We start from the raw sequence: 23,520 nt of genomic DNA on the forward strand, positions 1-23,520 counted from the left end.
ACCATGAGTCCAGATTTGAAGTGACTGTCTCCATGTTCTGCCATCTGAAGAAAGCAATGGAGTATGGCCAACACTTTTCCTTCAGTGCTGGGACAGCTCTAGGGATACACCTGTGCTCAGAAAAATGTTTTGGTGAAGGATCTGATGATCTCCTTTGGGGAAACACAGATTGTTTTGCAACTGCTGTTAACCTTCACACCATGTGGCACCACTGACCTTTACAGACAGGAGGCTCAGAGTCCCATCCATTCTGGGTGCATGTGACCTGCTCCTGGCCTTGCAGCTTGTATCCATGGAGACAGGAATACACCAGTACCAGCTTCCCAGACTCTTCACAGTATACAAAGTTTCCATTGTCCACCTTGTCTGGGAAGACACACTTGTCATCTGTGAAATATTGAAGGTCAAAATTCAGTGAAGCCACAAGAAAGAAAGACTCTAGAACATCAGCCCTGCTGTGGGTTGAGTTGTACCCCTCAATTAAAACTTCATTTCCCAACACCTTGTATCTGCATAGCATTACATTTGGATATGGAGGCTGCAGAGAGGGGTTCCTTGGCCCTTTCTTAGTCTGGGATGGAAGAGGTTAATAGGTTTGTATGTGTGTCTCTCTATGGGCATGTATGGCATGCATCTCTGTGTTTCTTCTGGCGAATGGGTACTAGGCCCTGGATAAGTGCCTGCCATGTAGCCAATGCTTTATCTCCTGTTTAAAGTCAAGACTCACATGGCTCAAAGCTGATGTCATATAGTTAACGAAAGAGTAAACACTTGGTATGGCTGAGAAAATTCCTTGGTCAGTAAGATGCTTTCTGAGTAACTGTGAGGACCAGAATTGAGATGCCCAGAACCCATGTAAAAGCTGGATGGGCATGGCAGTCTGACCATAATCCCAGAAAGCAGGAGGCAAAGACAAGGAATTCCTAGAGCAATCTGACTACCCAGACCAGCCAGTTCTAGAATCAGTGGGAGACCTTCCCTCAATAATGTAAGATGAAGAGATCAAGGACACTCAATGCCAATTTCAGGCCTCCAGATGCATGTGTGTACAAATGTGTGCCCAAATACATGCCAATATGAATATACACGGCCTACATATGCCACACATATGCACATACATACATGCAAAAAGAATAAATGTTTTGTGTCAGTGATATTTCACAAGATATAATTTGGTCTGTCTGAAGTATAAAACTAAAACCAAGGTGAGAACATTTACCTTGCAAATTAAATCTCAGGAATCTGTAGGTCCCTGCTCAATCTTACATCTTTTCTACATAGCCAAATGTCAGTCACTACTTGCTCTTAAATAAGAGCTCATCTGCTGCTTCTCATCTAGGAGGACTGAGCCAGCAGGATCCCAGGAAACTTTGTACTCCTGCATGGTGGGCAGAGCTCCATAGTGCTGTTGGAATCTCATGGGTACAGAGCCCATGACAAAAGGAGATTCTGGGGATCGCCAATGCGAAGGTTCAGCAGCTACCAAGTAGTGTGTGAACCTGGTTGGGGTACAGGTCTGTCAACTGTTGCAGACTTCTGGTCTGATTCTTAGTTCTCACTGGGGTGCTACCATACCACAGGGGAAGGCAAGGCTCGGTCTCACCAGTGCTTTCTCAGCAGCACAGGGTTAAAATCAGCCATGCTGAGAGGTTACACTGACGTTAGTGCCATAATAATATAACAAGAGGCTCAGAGTCACCTTGTGGAAAGGTCTCCCTCCACACTTCAAGGTCCATGCTAGGGATGTCTTCACAGGACTCAAAGTCCTGGGGGAATTTTCCAGTACGGAAGGCATCCACAGGTACCCTGGTGAGGCCAGTGTTGTCACAGATGACCCGAGGTAGTGAATGCTTTTCCAGTTCCTGCCTCTGAGCGACTGTGAAGACATGGCTGTTCTCCCACCAAAACCTGCACAGGAGAGGGCACGTGAGTGGGAGCAGCATACAGTGCTACTTCCCTTTCCTCATGCACTCATTATCAGAGGGTGTCCACAGCATCCAGGGCCTGTGAGAACCAGGCACTGTAGATACAGAGGAGAAAAGAAGGGTAGGAGCCTGTGCTATGGGATGTTCTATATGTTAAATATGTTGCTCTGATTGGTTAATAAATAAAACACTGATTGGCCAGTAGCCAGGGAGGAAGTATAGGCAGGACAAGGAGTGAGGAGAATTCTGAGAAGTGGAAGGCTGAGTCAGAAGACACTGCCAGCCGCCTCCATGAGTACCAACATGTAAGATATTGGTAAGCCACGAGCCATGTAGCAAGGTATAGAATTATAGAAATGGGTTAATTTAAGATGTTAGAACTAGATAGCTAGAAGCCTGAGCCATTAGGCCAAATAGTTTAAATAATATAAGTGTCTCTGTGCTTACTTGGTTGGGTCTGAGTGGCTGTAGGACTGGTGGGTGAGAGAGATTTGTCCTGACCATGGGCCAGGCAGGACTGGAAAAAACTTCAGCTACAAGCCTGTCTGGAAAGCGCCATCTGCAGGGCAGTGTGAACTGCCCAGCTTGTAGAGGATTGGCTGCACTGTGCCTGTATGGGTGCATCCCTGTCTCAGAAACAAATGGGGCAACAGCAAAGTCAGCCATAGGAAGAGATGCCATTCAGTCCAAGGTCCAAGTGTTGTTCTTGTCCTTACCTCCAGGCCAGGGTCGGCAAAGAGAGAAAATAATGCTAGTTCTTCCCAGAATATGAACATCATGGACAAAGCTCCAATTTCCCACAACCCTTTACCATATAAAGACTGCCTCTGTTCCTACTTGGGAACACATTCCCTTAGATTGTGAGAAGGAACTGAAATCTGCAAAAGGACTTGGACAGCATGAGAAGGAGTCTCCCCTATATCAGTTGGCTGATTGAAGTTTTGCTTTTTGGAGACATTCGGTCATAAACACTAGAGTGAAGAATCACTGCATCACTCCAGCATCGGCCAGAGGCTCTTGGACTTTGCCATTGGACCTGACCCAGTGGCCATGTCATACTCAAGGGAGTCCAGGAAATGACCTGCTTCCAAAGTTTGTGTCTTCTCATTCCCTAATTATGTCAAGCCACATGATTTGTCTAAAGATATAGTTTCTAGGGAGATTACACCCCCGCCCCGCAGGATTTCTTCCAGTTGTCTCATCTCTGTGAAATGCTGTATCCCAGAAATTAATGGCAACATTTCTAGCAAAGGCAAGGAAAGAATCCTAAGGCTGTGTCTAAAAGCTGAGGCACTCTTGAAAAGCAATCTTATAGGGAGAGAGGGAGGGAGGGAGGCAGGCAGAAAGAATCTTTTAGTATCAGGGTGGGTGGGGACTATTAAAAGAAAGAAAGAAATGCTTGCTTGTTTAATTCTTCATGGTTCCATAATTCCAACATTTCACTTTACATTCCCCTGATCACCATCTGGTGTAAGCTCATGGGGTCCACAGATAATGCACTTGCTTCTGTACCCCACTCCGGGGAGCTCACAATTCTAGGCTGAAATGAGGAAGAAGCAAGTGCAAGGGCAGGCAGGAGCCTCAGCCAGTGGTGTAGGGCTGGAGGTGGAGGCATGGTGGAGAGTGGGAGTGAGTCTGTTTAGCACAGACTGCTCCTGGGTACCAGCTGGGGGCCACATCTGCATCAAGGCAAGTCTACCTGTCCAGTGTCAACAGTATTAGTGAATGGCCAACGATGGAAGCCATAGATTGTCACAGTTTGAATTGTGTTATGTGCTTCCTCATCCACATGACTAGGAATATGGGAAAACAATAGTAATATTTCTAAATGAATGGGATATTCTACATGTCTTGTGGTCTTTTTGTTTGCTGTCAACATTGTTTTAGAGTCAGGGATGCTATGTTTGAGAAAAAACCTGCCCCGGGTCACATAGGCACTTGAGCACAGATCTAGCTGCTTTATACAAGCCCTATGTAGAACACTGTATTATGCCCAGAATGCTTTGCTCAGAACGTGGAGAGACTTTCCACAGGTACTTACCTGTCTCCATCCCTCAGGGCTTTCATCTGCTTCCCAATGATGCATGCGAACAGAGGGCCAGTACGGGCCCCCAGCAGGAAGTTTTCAGCCAGGCCTCCCACCCAGACGTCGATGTTGTCTGCATGCTTGTACAAGTCCATTATCTTGTTGACCATGCTTCTGTTGGTAATGGCCCTGCTCAGTTCGACTGGTGTTTCCAGGCGTGACAAGCCACAGAACTCTCTCCATTCATTGTAGCCTGCACAAGAAAGAGAGGATAGGTCTGTTTTTACAGGGACTTATGTTTCACCAGTCTACACATGGGTTCTGCTGACCCCTGGAAGCCAGCGTTGCAGAGACACAGCCCTGTCTGCCATTCCCTGCTGCTGAGTGACCATTGCATCATTGTGGCATGACATTCAGTCCTATGGAGTTCAACATGACAGGCCATGCAGCACAGACTTGGAATTCTTACAAAGAGTGTATTTTGGGGGTGAATTAGGATTGAAAGGGGCCAAGTCAAGATACTTTAGTGAATTCATACTATTATTGGCTCAGTCTTCTCCTACTGAACTGTGGTGACAGGCTATACCCTCTTCAAAGCTGTTGATGCTCCAGAAGGACACTGAGAGCTCATGGAGATCAAGAGCATACCAGCACACACACACACACACACACACACACACACACACACACACACACACTCACAAACATAGATACTTTCTTATACACATACTCAGAAATACATACTCTCTTATAGACACACGTACTCACACTTTAATACACATACTCATAAACACATACTCTCTTATACATATACACACACATACTCTTTTCTACACACACAAAACCACATACTCTCTTACACAGATATGCTTACAGACACACACTTTCTCTTACACACATACTCACAGACATACTCTCTCTTAAACACATATACACACTCATAAACACAGACACACCCTCTCCAACACACACACACACACACACACACACACACACACACACACACAGAGAGATACTCTTGTATATACACAAACTCACACACTCACAAATGCACAGTTTCTCTTACACAGACACACAGATACATATACTCTCTTATACACACCCATAGACACTCTCTTGCACAAACACACACAACACACAGACAGACAGAGAATACACATATGTACATGCCTATCTTCCCTTGTCTGACTGTCTCTAATATTATAGATTATCCCCCATGCTTGAGGGTGAGCTCAGCATTGCTGGCAAAGCCCTGCCCTGGCCTCATGGCCCCAGTGACTATCACCCTCTCATTGTCTCTACATGCTGCACTCTGACTGTGTTGGGCTGCATTCTCCACTGGACACATGATCTGATTTTACAGTATCCTCTTTGTGGGCTCCCTTCGGTCTCATCCTCCTCATCTGGACTTTCTCCATTAGTGCCAGTCACAGTCTGCTGTGGGACTCAGCAGGCAGCGCAGTTCCTTGCATTCCCTTTGTTCATTCTGCCATCTGAACTCCAGTGGAGTCTGCCTTGTGTTATTTCTACCCCCTTCCACACCTAGACCCTCAACAAGTATTACATAAACACACAAAGAGAAATGCCCTGAGGTCCAGGCCATGTCTCCACAGGGGTGACAAGGCATTAATGGGATAAAAACTTTGGGGACTCAGTGTGAACCCCATGGATAAAGCAGATTCTGAAGAAATGATCATGTATCTTCTGGGGAGTCTAAGAAGAGATGCTAGAAGAGTCTTGCTGAGCCATGGAATGGGGTGTTGGGAGCTTCTAGCTACAGGGAACAACACAGAAGCAGTAGGTTACAGTAAATAAAAGCCAAAGTCAAGAAAAACATTGAGAATTTAAAAGCTGGTTCATGAATGTTGCCATCCAATGGTACTGAGTCAGTTCTCAGTAATGGCAACTCCATTCTGATTCAGGAGAAGCTAGTATCTGTTTAACAGAGCTGTTTTATTGTTGTTATTTTATTTGTTTTATGTGTATATTTATATATGATGCAGTTAAGCATCACACCACCTTTTTCAGAGCCATGGCTCCTGAGCTTCCTGGCCAACAAGATTGCTCTATCTTAACTCAAGGTCTGCTGTCCACAGCTGGACCTGGTGAGTGGTAACTCATTGGCAAGTCCCCCTTAGTTCTTTAATTCCAGGTGGGTCACCTCCTGTTATCTTTCTCGGGAGCCATCTAGCAAGATGACAGCCTCCTCCTCTCCTGTCTCCCCAGTTCTGAGGAATCCCATAACATTTCCAATTCATCACCCTCTGCTTTAAGACAGACCTCCCAGATCCCGTAATCTCATGACAAACAAAATAAAATCAGTGAATCTGACATATATATATATATATCCCCACTGCTTGCCACAGAGGTTGGGGAATATAGCAGTTACAGCAGTTACTTCATTAAATATCTACTTGAAGGATCATTTATTTTCAGGACAAATGAAGCTTAAAGAGTGAGTGAATTACACTCAAAAATTGGGAAAGAGATTTTTCAGGGGCCATAAGCAGCAGATATATTCCTCCACAGGTCAGAGAAGTAAGTGCACCTGGAGTTCAGAGTGATGCACAGGTGTGTGGTCTTTCAACATAAGCAAAAGGGACCCTTTTCTATGTCTTCCCAGTATATACTTGCTCTTCAGATCCAAGTTGCTACAAGTTGAAGGCTGTGGTGAGGGAAGAATGATACAGAAGGACACACCAACTGCACTCTGCAACCAGAGCTTCAGAATAGCAGCCATAGTAACAGCACCTGCATCTAGGACTTTTTCTGCTGTGTATACATAGGGCAAGGCCACTGGCCCCTGGCCCTGTGAGTGGGCCACTGGGTTAGACAAAGCATCAATGTAGTAGTTCCTGGGGAACCCTGGTGCTCCACAGGCTTCTGTGGTGGGGACTCCATCAGGATCCTGGGAGAGACTGCAGTGCTGTAGTTGGATGCCCTTCGAAGACTGGGAATAGTCCCCAGGGCATACAAGAAAAGACGTCTCAAGTGCAAATCACAGAGGGACACAGACTCTTCCATAGAGCTCACAGGGTGCAGAGGAGCCAGTTTACACACAGATATGTAGCTAGTTACAGGCCTGGTACATACCTATAATCCCAGTTACTTGGGAGGCTGAAACAGAAGGATCATGAATTTGAAGCTAGCCTAAGCTATATAGCAAAACTTCATCTAAAAACACACACACACACACACACACACACACACACACACACACACACACACAAAAGCCAAACAAACAAACAAAAAAACCAAAACACAAATCTATTCTCTTGAAGCTGGTAGTGCAATAGATTTGTGGGTATATTTCACTTTACACCAGACACTGAACCAGATAGTCCTTCCCTCAGCACATACTGAGGTGTACCATCCAGAGACCTGACAAACCTGGTAAGCCATGGTCACGGCCCCTCTGCAAGTCCATCGATGCCAGATCCAAGGTACCAACATTAGGCAACACAAAGAGCCTCTCAGTTAGCTCCTCATTCATCAGCTGTTCCTGTACCTGAAGCTTGGCTGGTTTTGCTAGGAGGCCTCTCACTATTGGATCCAAACCACCTGAAAAACATCATACACAAGTCAGAGAAGTCCCTAGGTCCCTGTTGAGTTCTGGGGACAAAGGATAGATGCTCAGTTATAAAGCATGTTTATTTTTAACAAACATCTGTGCAGGTTCCCCAAAATACCTTTCGCAATTCCAAAAGCTTTCCAGGTTCCTTAGGACACGGCAGTTACTGACAACTGTGTGCTGAGGACACACCTTCAGCACCTCAGGGCCTAGACACAGGCAGGATCACATTACTGAGATTCATCATTATTTTTCAGCAGCAGAATGTTTAGAGAGGTGGTTCTCAACACTCCTAATGCTGCAATCATTTAATCATACAGTTACTCATGTTGTGGTGACCCCCAACCATAAATTTATTTTCATTGTTTCTTCATAACTGTAATTTCACTACTATTATGAATTGTAGCATCTACGAATAGAAACATCTGTGTTTTTCAATGGTCTTAGGTGAGACTGGTGATGAAATGGTCTTTTGACCCCCAAAGAGGTCACAACATACAGGTTAAAAACCACTGGTTTAGAGTCCAAAGGAATATTCTCTGGACTCCACCATCTGGAACAGTAAGATGTTGCCTGGACTGGCAAACTCTTAGTTTCTCAAGGACGCTGCTCTGCTACCCACTAAAGCCTGAGTCATCCTCATAGAAGATCTCAAAGGAAGTAAACCAGCCAGTTCCTGTGTCTTGCCTACCCTTAACTGTATGAATCCAGAATTACATGCAATAGCATCAACTAAGGGGCCAGTTACCATTGGTGCCCACCAAAGGCAAATTTATAATATATTTGAACTGGGTAGAATGACTCAGGAAGACTCCAAAACTCTCTCCTCATGTTCTGAATGATAACAACTTGATTATCAGTGGTGAGGGAACACACTGTCAGCTACCATCATCCCTACCCTCCAACCTATTCCTGTACCTACTTTTGAGACAGCTTAGAAATGATCAGAGGGAGAGAAAGACCATGGGGAGAAGAGCAGAAAGAAATAAATGTAGGGAAGCATGAAAACAATTCTCCAGAGTAGAATCAGAGAATCAGAGTTTTGTTGTTGTTGTTTGTTTTTGAAAATGCCAGCATCCTGCAGCTCACAGTGCTGGTCCCATCAGAGAACAGGATAGCGCTTGTTGATGAAGGAATAGCAGTAGCATCTGTAAGGCATAACCACCAGGACACTTCTACTCATCTGTCTATATATATATATATATATATATATATATATATAGAGAGAGAGAGAGAGAGAGAGAGAGAACGAGAACACGCCCTATACCTGGATAATTTATCCTGAGTACTGGATAGCTCCAGATGTGAGTCAAGGCATTTCTCAGGAAATTTCACCTTTCAAAAAACCTTGAACACTGCACTGGGGGGGGGGGGAGTGGCTCAGCCGGTAAAGTGTGATGCAAGGCAAGCACAAGAACCTGAATTTGCCCTCAGAACCCAGGGGAATAATTGTAGGGTGCGATGGTGTGTGCTTGTAATTCTGGTATTGTGGAGGCAGAGACGGGGTGATTCCCGTGGCTTGCTGTTCAGCCAGTCTAGCTTCATTGGTAAACTTCAGGTCAAAGAGAGACCCTTTCTCAAAGGAAGTGGATTGCTTTTCTAAGAATAACAGCAGAGGTTGTCCTCCAGCCTATATTTGCACACACATGCACCTGAACAGACAGAGACATGCCACCGAAATATATTTATTCCCTCTAAATACTGATAAATTAGATAGCATTAGCTTAACCAACCAGCATGGAAGGTAAAGCCTCATGTTGGGCTACTGTGGCTGTGCTTAGCTGTAGGATCAAGTCAGGAGGATGGGCATACCTTCCTGGATAAGCCTCCAGGGCCTGAAGAAGACATCACGGAGTTGCAGCCCGGGAAGGTCTACGTGGTCCTGGAAGTCAGCATCCAGCCGTCTCACCAGCGGATGGACTGTGGCGTGGCCAAAGCGGAAGGCAGCAGTAGAGAAGATGTTGGAAACAGTAGGGTTCACAGTAGGGTCATAGCCTTCATAGGGGCCCACATACTCCCTGAAGGCATCAGGACCAAGGATCTTGGGGATATAATCCCTCATGGTGATGATCTGTAGAGAGGGAGACAGGTGTTCTCTGAGCAGGGAAAGTTTTCAGCAAAGCCCAAGGGTACCTGCAGGCCAACAGGAGATTAAAAATAAAGCAATAGGGAGGAAATCTGCCTGGGCATCCTTGTGATAGAACACCATAGGATTGGTGAGCTTCCAAAAGGAGGACACAGTCCACAGATGCAGTCAGAGGTGTGGGAGAGGACATGCCCATCAGGTAAAGGCACAACCCATAGGAATGTTCAAACAAACAAACAAACAACAAAAACCAAGTAGAGAAGAGACACTAGATTAATGAGGGTAATACAGAAATCTGAGAGCATCTTTATTGTTCATTTAGATGATTATTACTTTTTTTTACTGAGAATGTTCAAGCCAGCTGAGATCCTCAGATATGCAGAACTAAACCCTCTATTTTACAACTACTGGGCTCATGTAAGGGCATACCAAAGGACTCACACCACCAATACTGCAGAACTAACTTTACTAAGAAGAAACATGGAACCAGGGCCCTCACTCATCACAGCATTTTTGTACATGTGAATGATCAGTTGTGGACCTATGTTCAGTGACCCCTTGGGCCTTCCTTGGATGACTAGCCAACCCTCACTTAGGCAGTATAAACTCTACAAGAGGCAGAAGGGAAAGAAACTCCTCTTGGGATTATTCCTGGGACTTTCACCTTTGTAGAAACTCAATACATATTCATGAGTCACCTACACTTGCCAGTACATTCTAGCTGCTTGGAAAGAAGAATGAAAATGACCAGGCCTAAATCCCTGTCCCTGTGAAGCTGATGTTAAGAGAACAAACTTGTATCCACCATTAGCTGGGCCTGGAAGTCATAATCAAGGAGAGAATCATCATAGATTCATCTCCCAGGGCAGAGAGAAGGCAGTCAGCTGTGTGTGTGTGTGTGTGTGTGTGTGTGTGTGTGTGTGTGTGTGTATGTGTGTGTGTGTCTCCTGTTGCCATGGGATGACACCCTACTCTGCACAAAGAGGTCACATGTCTGGCCAGCTCCTTGAAAACGTCAGGGCTTTGGGGCTCCTGGTCTTGTCCTAAAGCTACTATACAAAATTGTTTTGCTTCTGCCCTCAGATACTGATGTGAGGTTCTGCTAGGGGTACATGCAGTGATTAATAAAAAAGTGTCTGTTTACATATGCCTGTCAAGCAAGGTTACAGCTACTCTGTGAAGCACTTTGCACTCAGTTTATTATAAGCCTCAGTTTCAAATAAGCCTCAGTTTCAAAGTTTTGTATATCTCATTTCTACTTTCTTATCTAACACAGCACATCATAGGCACACACAGACTAATGAATACAAATACAATCCACTACAGAAACATACACGTAGAACAGATGCAGAGCACAATTTAAAATCAGAGACAAACACTCAAACACACAACACACACAAATACTGAGCACAGATTCAGTAACACAGTGCACAGGATTCTTTAACCAGAGCTGACAGACACCCAATGTGCACCTCTGTGTACACACAGGTCCTGAGGTATTTGAACATTTCTGTGGGGTTGGTAAAGATGTTTCAGTCCCTGATGCCTCCTGTCTTCATGTCCTCCTTACTCCCAGCAACTCATGGACTATGCCAGGTCCTCAGGCACCTGAGGCCATGGTAGGGCAGGTGCTCCTGGCTGCCCCTTGCAACTACGCACAGGAGGACAACACTCCCTTTCTTATTTGTTAAATGAGATTGAAGTTATCTTCCTGTCTTAGTTAGGGTTTCTATTTCTGCGATGAAACACCATGACTGAGAAGCAAGTTGGGGAGGAAAGGGTTTATTTGGCTTATACTTCAGCATTGCCGTTCATCACTGAAGGAAGTCAGGACAGGAATTCAAACAGGGCAGGATCCCAGAGCAGAAGCTGATACAGAAGCCATTGAAAGGATGCTGCTTACTGACTTGCTTCCCATGGCTTGTTCAGCACACCTTCTTATAGAACCCAGGGCCAGCAGCCCAGGGATGGCACCACCCTGGTGCCATGGGCTGGGCTCTCCTCCATTGATCACTAAATGAGAAAATGCCCTACAGCTGGATCTCAATTAGGCATTTCCTCAGCAGAGGCTCCTTCCTCTGATGACTTTATTCCTTGTGTCAAGTTGGCACACAAAACCACCCAGTACACTTCCCCACAGGGTTTCTGTGAGGACACAGGTGATATCAAGTGCCTAGCACACAGCCTGTTCTAACCTGACACTGGAAGAAGGTTAGCACAGAGCGGTGGTTCTCAACCTTCCTAATGCTGTGACACTTTAACACAGCTCCTTGTGTTGTGTTGATCCCAGCCATAAAATTATTTTATTGTTACTTCAGGACTGTAATTTTGCTACTGTTGTGAATTATAATGTAAATAGATGATATGCAGCCCCTCGAGGGGTCGAGACCCACAGGTTGAGAATCACTGGTATCGAGTAAAATAACTCATTCCTCCATAACAACCCAGGGCCACTGTGAAGTCAGCACTGTATTTTTTCTTTCCCTTCCCTTCCCCTTCCTTCCCTTCTTGCCTTCCCTTATTACAGTTACCAGGCAGCAGCCAATGAAGGGACCTGTTGTTGCTGGGCACAGTTGTGGCTCAGGAGGTCTGTGGCTCTATGGTTATCCTGGATGGTCCAGTGCTGGGACAACAGAGCCAAGAAGAGCCCCCTTGTACCAGGAGCATTTTGCTCATACACATTTGTGCCTTGGAAGTCCCCCCTTGAGTATCCCAAGGTAATTCTGCCAGAAACTCAGAGAGACCATGGTGGTCCTGCTGGAAGCCACTGGTAAGCCCGCAGTGACCCTGTCCAACACCCCTAGAGTGCCCACAGTGGCCTCGCAGACACACCTTAGGGGCACCCACTATTCACTGTCTGTACCCCACCCCACCCCCCGCCCCCATGCCGAGGCACATACCTGGTGCAGTGCGCCCACCACCTTGCGAGCTTCCTGGTAAGCAGTTTCAGCACTCCAGTGTGTGTTGATGGCCTTGAATGAAGCAGCCAGGCGATTGTGCTCACGCAGCCACAGGGTGTGTACTGCTGCTAGGGCGGGGACCTCGCTTGCACGGCCATCGCCAGCCAGGAAGCAGGGCCTGCGGGTGGCACGTGGGGCACCAGGCTCCGGAGCGCAGGCAGCAGATGCGAAGGGCAGATAGCTGTGGCCTGTGTCTCGGTGGTGTGTGTTGACCCGCAGCAGCCCTGCGGAGCTGCTCCAGTTACGCAGCTGCTTCTCAACGCCAGGCGAACTGCCATACACAGTGGATGCATCAAGGAAGGAGGTCAAGGCATTCATCTGCTGCCGCGGATTGGCCGCAGACAAGTTGCCAAAGAGAGCTCCCTGGTCCCCAGTGCCACAGGCGGCTGAGGAGCGGTAGAAAGGCAGGCAGGCAGTGGTCCCCGAGGAGTTGGAGGGAAGCTGTGGCAAAGCGGAGACTAGGTATCACCTCAGGCTCTTGGGCCCTTTTAGAATCTTAAATCATAAAATAAATTTGTGTTGATTAGATGATGTGGAGGAAAGGGTAATAACTGTTGCTGAGTAACCATCCCTGGTTCAGAGCCTGTACATGGCACAGCCTGGGAAATGTGGGATCATTTGTACACACAAAATAGTGTTGTACACAGGAATGCATTGACTATCCAAGGAGCATATGTGGAAAGCTCTTGAGGACAGGACATGGGGAGGAGACTTTGTATTTCATTTCAGGTTTTTTTTTTTCTGTTTAATTTTTAAAAAGGCATATGTTGTTTCATAATCAATGGAGAGTTTAGGGAAGATACCTGTATGGGGAAGCAGGGATTTTGGTTCTCACAGGTCAGCTGGCAGTCAACACCTCCCCAGAAGGCTGTTGTGCTGGTGCTCTGTGGTGTGAGAGCAATGTCATGATCGATGTACTGTCCCCACACCGTCAGGAAATCAGAGTACTGGTCATCTTCTGTCACAGCCTCATTTGAAACTTGAATGAGGTGCCTTGTCACCTCCCGAACCTGGATGAAGAGAACAGATTACAATGATTTAGAGAGATTGCATTGTAGCCAATAATGGAGACCTTGGGCTCTTAAATTCACAGTGAGGATCTTGCTCATAGCTCCAGAGAGCCTTGGGAAGAACTGTCACTGTGGATGTGATGGAAGATAGACACATTTGGGCTTGGAAACTGCCCCTGATTTGTGATGTCTGAGGCCTTTTAGGTCACTTCTCAGAGCCTTAGGAAGATCCTATAAAACCTGTAAGTGGATAGAAAGCTATGAGTTTCCAGGTCATTGTGGGAAGTACGTGAAGAACATGTAGCCCATGACATAGCCCTGAACTGCAGGGTTCTGATCAAGATATTGGTACCTAAAGACTTGTCTGATCTCATAGTTTGGAAGCAGCCATTCCCTCTTTGTTCCCTTTCTTCCTTCCTGTCCTAGGATAGTGCTGACTGTTTCCAGGACTGTTAGGAAGATGTATTTTGCCAACAGAAAGGTTTCCTTATTTCACAGTTTGATTCTCTCCTTCCACTATGGGTCCCAGGAACTAAACTCAGGCTTGCATGGCAAGCACTTTTAACAGGTAAGCCATTTTGCCAGCCACAGGCTGAGATGGAAGAGAATTTGTTTCCAGGTGGATCACATCCATAACCTCTCCCTATATGACTTGGTGACTAACAATGATAAGATTTGGGTTGGACATTAGACCTATGGTGTGAGTGAACATGGGTGGATATATATGAACCTTTGGGGATCAGAAAGTAGAGTATGATGGGCAGAATAACACCTCCAAATATGTCTGCTTTATAATATATAACCTGCCTGTGTGGTTAGAACAAAGACTTTGGGATGCAGAGATTATTCCAGGTTTTCAAGAATAGTCAATCTGGTCACACGGGTCTTCAAATTTTGAGAGCTTTCCTGACTCTTGTCAAAGAGCTCTGTCTTGGGGTGGAAGACATGGAGAGATACAACATTACTATGTGGTAGAAGAGCCATAAAGGAAGAGTGAGTGTAACTTTAGTTAGAAAAGATAAGGCTCAAGAGATGGTTCGGTGGTAAAGCACCTGCCTTGCATGTAGCCCATCCACAAACCAATTTGGAAAGAGTCAAGGAGATGAATTTCCCCCCAGGACCTCTAAAAGGACACAGTCTTGAGACACCTTGACTTTAGGCTTTTGGCCTATAGAACTGGAGTTAAAAATTTGTATGAGTCAGTAATCTTGGATTACTCTGTTAGAATAAAATCAAGAAATGAATAGGCTACATGTAAATATACTTGAGTGCTGATTCTTATAAATAATGATATATAAACAGACATGAGCTTGTAGAATCTTAGTATTAGTACAGAGCTCTGAAGACCTCAGAATTTGAACTGGTCCATTGCCAAACACATGATAGGCAAGAGAACTATCTTGTTTAAGTGTAGACATGAGTATCATGCTTTCTCAGTGAACCTTGGTACCCAGCTCCACTTGCTGGCCCCCACTAACTGCTAGGAACACTTCAGCCTCTCAATAAAAAGACACCTGAAAAAACTGAATCTCTGTTGGAGAGCTTTGTGATGGTAAGGGTGTCAGTCCACAACTGACTGGGTCAGCACCTCCCTTCTGGTACTGATTTCCCTAGACTGAGCTGAGGATCTGCTATCATACATTTTGAGAATTCTGTTGTGGAATGTGGCATAAAAACAAATGTTGACTTCTCCATTGACATGAAGAGTCAAACTAGGGCCAAAATGGACCATGTTCTGATGAAGTAGAACAATGGACCCAAGGGCACACGCTGGACCAAAGGACCAGTAGGAAAGGAATTCATTTCCCAAATCAATGTGCCTCTGATAGAAAAACTGTAGCCAGCATCTGCACATATATAGTGTACAAAGGGAATTCATTAATGAATGCATGTCTTTGGCTGAATCTTGTCTTCTACCGATGAACAGAAGAATTTATTTGAGAATATTAAAGTGTTTATCAAGAGGAAAGCTGTCAAATTAGATGGCAGTAACTTTAAATCTCAGTTGTTCTTCTCACTAGCTGACTGTGGCTAACCTTCAGAGCCTCAATGATAAGTCTTACACCTCAGGGCTCCAACTTCTTAGGAAGTTTGGGAACACAAGGGGTTGTGTAAATCCCTATGGATACTAAATCATTCCAGTAGTTGTCCATTGCTCTCCAAGGCTGCAGGGAGTATGTTAGCATTATGGAAAACCTGTTCCTGCCCTGTTGAAATAGGTTTTAAATGAGTACCAACTGGGGGCAGTGGGAAGCCATGGTATAAGAAGTCAGGGTTCCAGCCTCTGGGCTGACTGAAGCCATCTTCATAGACAGGAGGCAGCCATCTTGCTAGGGCTGTATTGGAGGCTCCCCATCTGGGGTGATCTCTGTGGAAACAAAGGAGGGGATGTGTCTGAGATGGAAGAGAATAAAGAAACGCCAGGGTCTCAATACAGTATCACTCACTCAAGACAATGCACCAAGATGGCGTCTCTAAGTCTCCAGATAGGCCCTACCAGCTTGTCCCCCAGATGGGCTTCCCTGGAGTATGTGGAGGGAACTGACTTCTGGGGCCTCAGTCTATACCTTTGTGAGTGGTAATCTTACCTCGAGGATCTCTGACTGCTGGTAGCCTCTTTATACTGCCCCTTACCAGGTACCACCCTCAGGCTTCTCTCCAAAGAATTTACCATGGGTTCCTACCCAGAGGACAGATATTTGGGGCATTCAAAGGGACTATTTGAAATATTGTCACATTTAAGCACCTTTAATCAAGACACTATAATCAAGACACATCCAAGACCCTTGTGCTGATCAGGATGATGATATTTCTACGAGAAATAAGGGACCCAGGAAATTACCAAAGTGTTCTAAATTCAGAAGTGAGAGGACTACCAAGGGAACACATATTAATATGCACATTTGAATTAAAAATAAAATTAGGCCCTTTTCTGAGTTAATTGCTTTAAAGTAAGAATGAACCCCACCACCCAGGCTAAAGGGGGATATTTTCTATGCTCAACCTAATCTGTGATTTTATTCTTTGCTTAAAGCATAACTTAGAAAAGACACATTTAAGGTCCATGTTAAGGCAAAGGTATGTTGATCAATACTTTACTGATTTCCCAAGCTTAGGGACAGTGCCTCTAAGCCAAGGGGTAGGTAAAGGGTGTAATTAAACGATGACACATCTTGGCACCTTCTTCAGAAGCAGAGGAACTGAAATGTTAGTTATTGGCTGCTAATCCTAGGGAAAAGTAGATGCTTTCCAAGTTCAAGTAGAACCAACACCTGGGTTTTGTTGATTTATGATAGACCGATATCTGTTTTGTTTTTGTTTTGAGATGGTCTCCTGGAGTCCAGACTGGCTGAGCTAAGATTTGATGACCTTGAATTTCTGATCCTTCTGCCTCTACCTCTCCAGTGCTAGAGTTACAAGCATGTATTACCATGTCCATGTCTAATGTATGTGGTGTTGATTCTTGAACCCAGAGCCTTGTGCATGCTAGGCAAGCACTCGGTAAACCAATGCTACTTCCCCAGCCTTAATAAGTGATTTTAACAAAAGCTCATGTGTATGTTTGTTTTCTTGTATATCTCAGGAAGAATTTTGGAACCCAGGTTCAATTTTCATAATAAACTTCTGTTGGTGACTACAAGTTCACATGTACAAGGTTCTTCAGCCCCCTTTACTGAAGAGGGGGAAAGGTGGTCACTGTGTGTCTACCTCATGCCTTATAAGAGGGAACTGTGATCAGTGACGCAGTCTGAGTCACTGGGGGAGGCAGACATAGATTAGAGAGGTGTGGAAGAGCAAAGTTTCAGAGTTAGAGGTGGGTGAGTGACTATTGTCACCCTGTGAGGTCACAGAGAAGGGAATTTGAAATAAAAATGCCTGAGATTTTGACTTTGAAAATTGTTATCTGCACTCCTGCCAGGAAAGCAGGTAGGCTGACTGCAGAACCTCATCTGTCCTTCTGCTCCTGCAGATCCAATCCACCAGTCTCATCCCCACCCCAGCTCTGCAGCTGAACACCTGCTGCAGGCTCTCTTTCCTCTCTGACCCCATTCTTTGCAGATCAGGGAGATCATCTCCTCCAATTCCTTTCCAAAACTCATCCCATTATCCCAGCCTCCAATGCCAGTAGGCATCCCCTGGTAACACACCAGCTGAGCAGGCCGGGGAAACAGGTAAAGCTACTGAAGATCTTCACTGTTCCCTCTTCACCTCCAAATCCAACCCCCAGTCTCATCCTGAACTCTGCAAGACCTGCTGTAGCTTTCCCTGCTCCCTGCCCACATCTCCTGTGGATCCTACAAAAGGTCCCCTTCTAATCTCCCTCCCCCCACCCATTGCTTTATCCCAGCCCCCAGCAGGCATTCCCTGGGAACATACCAGCTGAGCAAGGCAGAGAAGCAGGTATGCTGACTGCAGATCTTCTTCTCTCTTTCTATTTCTCCAGATCCAATCCTCTAGTCTCATCCCCAGCTCTGTAGCAGACTTTCTGGGGTGACCCCTCTTCACTCTCTGCCAGAATTCCAAGGAGGCGAAATAAGCAGATCCTGGCTGGACACTCTGCTCTCCCCGCTCTTGTGAACACTTTCAGATCCCTAGCCTATCCCCATTCCTAAGTGTCAGCTCCTAATACCCACAAACACATTTTACCTGGAACCCCCCAGTGGCCACAACTATCAGATCCACAGAAAATTTTCTACCAGGCAGCATACAGCTATCACAATCTTCTGAAGTCCAGAGAGAAAACATAAAACAAAGAACAAAGCTCCCACCCAACAAAGACAAGACAAGATGTCAGCACCTAGACTTAAAATCATTCCAATCCCAGATGCCTAGACACCAGGGTTTTAAAACCAATAACAGCCAGGACAACAGTCTCTACTAGAGCCCAGGAACCATACCACAGCAGGCCCTGAAAATTCCAACATAGCTGAAGCACAAGGAAAAAAGACCTTAAAACAGCCTGTCTGAAGATGATAGAGATTCTTAAAGAGGAAATGAATAAATCCCCCAAAGAAATCCAAGAAAACACAGATAAATAGTGGAAGAAAATGAATGAAACTGTTCAAGACATGAAAAAGGAAATAGAATTCTGGAAATAAAAAAAATTTAAGAATTTGAACAGGAACTAGATAGGAAAGCATCACCAACAGAATACAAGAGATTAGATAGAGAATCTTAGGCACAGAAGATACAATAGAAGAAATAAATTGGTAAAGAAAAGGTTAAATCTAAAATACTCCTGACATAAGATATCCTGGAAATCTGGGACACCACGGAAAGACCAAATCTAAGAATCATAGGAATAGAGGAAGAAGAAACTCAGATCAAAGGCCCAGAAAATATTTTCAACAAAAACATAGAAGAAAATTTCCCTAACCTAAAGTGCATGCCTATAAAAGTATAAGAAGCATATAGAACACCAAACAGATTGGACCAGAAAAGGAAGTCCCCTTGACACATAATGATCAAAACATAAAGAACAAAGAGAGAATATTAAAAACTGCAATGGAAAAGACAGAGTAACATATAAAAGCAGATCTGTTAGAATTACATCTGATTTCTCAATGTGGACTCAAAAAATCCAGAAAAGCCTGGGTAGATGTGCTGTAGACTCTAAGAGACCACAGATGCCATACCCAGCAAAACTTTCAATCACCATAGATGGAGAAAATAAAAATTCAAGCAATATTTGTCTATAGATTCAGCCCAGCTGAAGGTGCTAGAAGGAAAACTCCAATCTAAGGCGGTTACCTACAACTATGAAAACACAGGAAATAAATAATCTCAGACCTGGAAAATCAAAAGAAGGGAAACATACAGTAGCACCACCACCACCACCCCCCAAAACAAAACACCAGGATTCAAAAAATCAATGATCATTGATGCCTCTCAAAATCATGGATTCAATTCTCCAATAGACACAGACTAACAGAATGGATGTGAAAACAGGATCCATCCCTCTGCTGAATCCAATAAATACACCTCAATGTCAATGATAGGCATTACTTCACAGTAAAAGGTTGGAAAAAGATATTCCAATCAAATGGACCTACAAAGCAATGTCCAATTAATGTCTAATAAATTAAACAAATTAGACTTCAAACCAAAACTAATCAGAAGGAATAGGAAAGGACACTACATACTCAAAAAAAATCCACCAAGATGATATTTCATTTCTTAACATTTATACTATGAACACAAGGGCACCCAAGTTTGTAAAAGAAACACTACTACAGCTTAAATAACATATTAACCCTCACACATTGATATAAGGAGTTTTCAACACCCCAATCTTGCCAACAGACAGGTCGTCCAGACAAAAACTAGACAGAGAAATGCTGGAGCTAAGAGACATCATAAACCAAATGGACATAACAATATTTACAGAACATTCACCCAAACACAAAAGAATATACCCTCTTCTCTGCACCTCATGGAACTTCTCCAAAACTGATCACATACTCAGACACAAAGTCTCAACAGATACAAGAAAATTGAAATAACTCCCTGTATCCTATCAGACCAGCACAAATTAAAGCTGGATATCAATAACAACAGAAACAACAGAGAACTTACAAACTCATAGAACCCAAACAACTCTACACTGAATAAAAAGTAGGTCATGACAGAAATTAAGAAAGAAATTTAAAACTTTCTAGAATTGAATGAAAATGAATGTACAACATATGAAAACTATGGGACATACTGAAAGCGGTTCTTAGAGACAAGTCATAGCACTAAATGCCACATAACAAAACTGGAGATATCTCATATTAGCAACTTAACAGCACACCTGAAAGCTCTAGAACAAAAAGAAGCAAGCACTCCCAGAAAGAACAGATCATATGAAATAATCAAACTCAGGGCTGAAATCAATAAAATAGAAAGAAAGAACAATACAAAGCATCAATGAAACAAAGAGTTGGTTCTTTGAGAAAATCAGTAAGACTGACAAATCCTTAGCCAAATTAACTAAAAGGTGTGGTGATATATTGTGTCCCCCAATATATTGTGCATCCTAATAAACTTATCTGAGGTCAGAAGACAGAATAGCCACTAGATAGACATAGAGGACAGAAAATGGTGGCGCACACACCTTTAATGCTAGCGTTCTGGAGGCAGATCTGGATTTTTGTGAGTTCAAAGCCACACTAGAAACAGCCAGGCATGGTGACACATGCCTTTAATCCCAGGAAGTGATGGCAAGAAGCAGAAAGGTATATAAGGTGTGAGGACCAGGAACTAGAGCCAGTTAAGCTTTTAGGCTGTTAGATCCATTCAGTTGAGGACACAGAGGTTTCCAGTTTGAGGAAATGAGATCAGCTGAGGAATTGGTGAGTTGAGGTTAGCTGTGGCTGGCTGTTTCTCTGATCTTTCAGCATTCACCCCAATACCTGGCTCCGGGTTTGTTTTTATTAATAAGACCCTTTAAGATTTGTATATATCCAAATTAACAAAATCAGAAATGAAAAGGAAGACATAACAACATGCAGCCCATCAAATTGGAAAATCTAAAAGAAATTAATAATTGTCTTGATAAGTACCACTTGCCGAAGTTAAATCAAGATCAGATAAGTGATTTAAACAGACTTATAAGCCCCAGTGAAATGGAAGCAGTCATTAAAATTCTCCTAACAGAAAGAAGCCTATGGTTTTAGTGCAGAATTCTACCAGACTTTCAAAGATGATAGAATGACTTGTATGATAAAACTTCAAGTCTTTGAAGAAAGAAATTGAAGATATCAGAAGATGGAAAGATCTCCCATGCTCATGGATTGGTAGGATTAACATGGTAAAAATGGCCATCTTACCAAAAACAATCTACAGATTCAATGTGATCCCCATCAAAATTCCAACACATTTTCCCACAGATCTTGAAAAGATAATTCTCAGCTTCATATGGAGACACAAAATACTCAGGATAGCTAAAACAATCTTGAATAAAAGAATTGCTGGAGGTCTCACCATTCCAGATTTCAAGCTGTACTTCAAAAATTCCAGATTTCAAGTTGTACTACAAAGCTATAGTAACAAAAACAGCATGGTATTGACATAAAAACAGACACATTGACCAATGGGATAGATTTCAAGCCCATACATAAATTCACTCACCTATAGATACTCGATTTTTTAAAAAGAGGCCAGAAATACACACTGGAAAAAAGAAAGCATCTTCAACAAATGGTGCTGGTCAAACTGGATGTCTACATGTAGAAGAATGCAAATAGATCCATACTTACTACCCTGCACAAAACAACTCCAAAAGGATTGAAGTCCTCAAAGTAAACCAGATATACTGAACCCAATAGAAGAGAATTAGAGGATGACCTTGAACTCATTGACACAGGGGAAGATTTTCTGAACAGAATACCTACAGCCCTGGCACTAAGATCAACCATTAATAAATGGGAACTCATGAAACTGAAAAACTTCTGTAAGATAAAGGACACCATCATTTCGACAAAGCATAAGCCTACAGAATAGGAAAGGATTTTTACTAACTTCACATCCAATGGAGGACTAATATCCAAAATATATAAAGAAGTTAAAATGATATAAGAAAACCCCAAATAATCCAAGTAAAAATATCAGATCTATACAGAGAATTCTCAATAGAGGAAACTCAAATTACTGAGATAAACTCGAAGAAAGATTCAACATCCTTAGCCATCAGGGAGATGCAAATTAAAACTACTTTGAGATTCTATCTTATACCTGTCAGAATGGCTAAAGTCAATAACACAAGTAACAGCTCATTCTGGCAAGGATATGGAGCAAGGGGAACACTCATCCATTGCTGGTGGGAGTGCAAATTTATGCAGCCACTGTGGAAATCAGTATGGCAGTTCTTCAGAAAGATGGGAATCTATCTACTTCAAGATACAGCTATACCACTCTTGGACATATACCCAAAGGACACTTTATTCTACCACAAGGACACTTATTCAGTCCTGTTCATTGCTGCTCTATTCATAATAGCCAGAAATTGTTAACTACCTAAATATCCATCAACAGAAGAATAAAGAAAATGTGGTACATTTACACAATGGAGTATTATTCATCTGTTAAAAATGACATCATGAAATGTGCAGGTAAATGGATGGAACTAGAAAAAAGTCATCTTGAGTGAGATAATCCAGACTCATAAAGATAATTATAATATCTATTCATTTATAAGTGGATATTAGCCATTAAATAAATGATAAACAAGCTACAATCTGTAGACCCACAGAGGTTAAGTATAGAGAAAGGGACTAGGGGGACACATGTATGCATGTATCTTCCTGGGAGGGGAAATGAATACAATTTTGTGGATGGAATGGGTGTTAGGAGGATGAAAACAGAAAAATCAGGTGGGCAGGGAGAGGGGAGATTGGGTTGAGGGAAGAAGTGTGGACAGAGACAGCTAGAATTGAGAGGCATTTAAGGGGTGGTACAGAAACCTAGTGCAATGGAAACTTCCTAAAATTTGTGAAGGCAATCCTAATGAAGTCTCCAAATGATGAGGGGAGTGGAATCCCACTGGCCATCTCTTGTCTTCAAACAAAGCTTCTAGTATGGTGGCTTGATTACATCTAATTAAGTTGTTTGCTAAAGGGGTTCCATGGAAATCCCCAAACACCCAGGTTGTTGCCAAGACAATATGTTCATCTCCACGAACAGACAAGACCCTATTGCCAAAGACAACACACAAGTCATTGAACATGGAGAGATCAAGCTGGTGTCTATATAGAACCTTTACACAAAAGTTCTTGGGTCTTTCCTATCGAAAGGTACTGTGTGGGCTATCAAAAGAGAAAAGTAAACACCAACCCAGACACAAACCCTTTGATCCACAACCTGTTCTGCCTGCAAAAAAATTCTAAGCACTGGTGGCACAAAGCTTATGAGACTAACCAACCAATGTCTTATTTGACTTGAGGCCCACTCCAAGAGATGGAA

At 43.7% G+C, this 23,520-nt stretch overlaps 1 protein-coding gene across 1 annotated transcript in view; it reads right to left on the reverse strand.

The window, feature by feature from the left end:
- Tpo (thyroid peroxidase) overlaps positions 1–23,520 on the reverse strand; it is a 55,991-nt gene that overhangs the window by 12,147 nt on the left and 20,324 nt on the right. The window contains exons 5-12 of the mRNA XM_059248190.1: positions 15,817–15,946; positions 13,372–13,578; positions 12,509–13,009; positions 9,335–9,593; positions 7,342–7,512; positions 3,967–4,204; positions 1,700–1,908; positions 217–387 (exon numbers count right to left, since the gene is read on the reverse strand). Coding sequence (XP_059104173.1) covers positions 217–387; positions 1,700–1,908; positions 3,967–4,204; positions 7,342–7,512; positions 9,335–9,593; positions 12,509–13,009; positions 13,372–13,578; positions 15,817–15,946 — 1,886 coding nt within the window. The remainder of the gene's footprint in view (positions 1–216; positions 388–1,699; positions 1,909–3,966; positions 4,205–7,341; positions 7,513–9,334; positions 9,594–12,508; positions 13,010–13,371; positions 13,579–15,816; positions 15,947–23,520) is intronic.

The sequence above is a fragment of the Peromyscus eremicus genome, chromosome 22 (assembly GCF_949786415.1).
Source record: "Peromyscus eremicus chromosome 22, PerEre_H2_v1, whole genome shotgun sequence".
NCBI lineage: Eukaryota > Metazoa > Chordata > Mammalia > Rodentia > Cricetidae > Peromyscus > Peromyscus eremicus.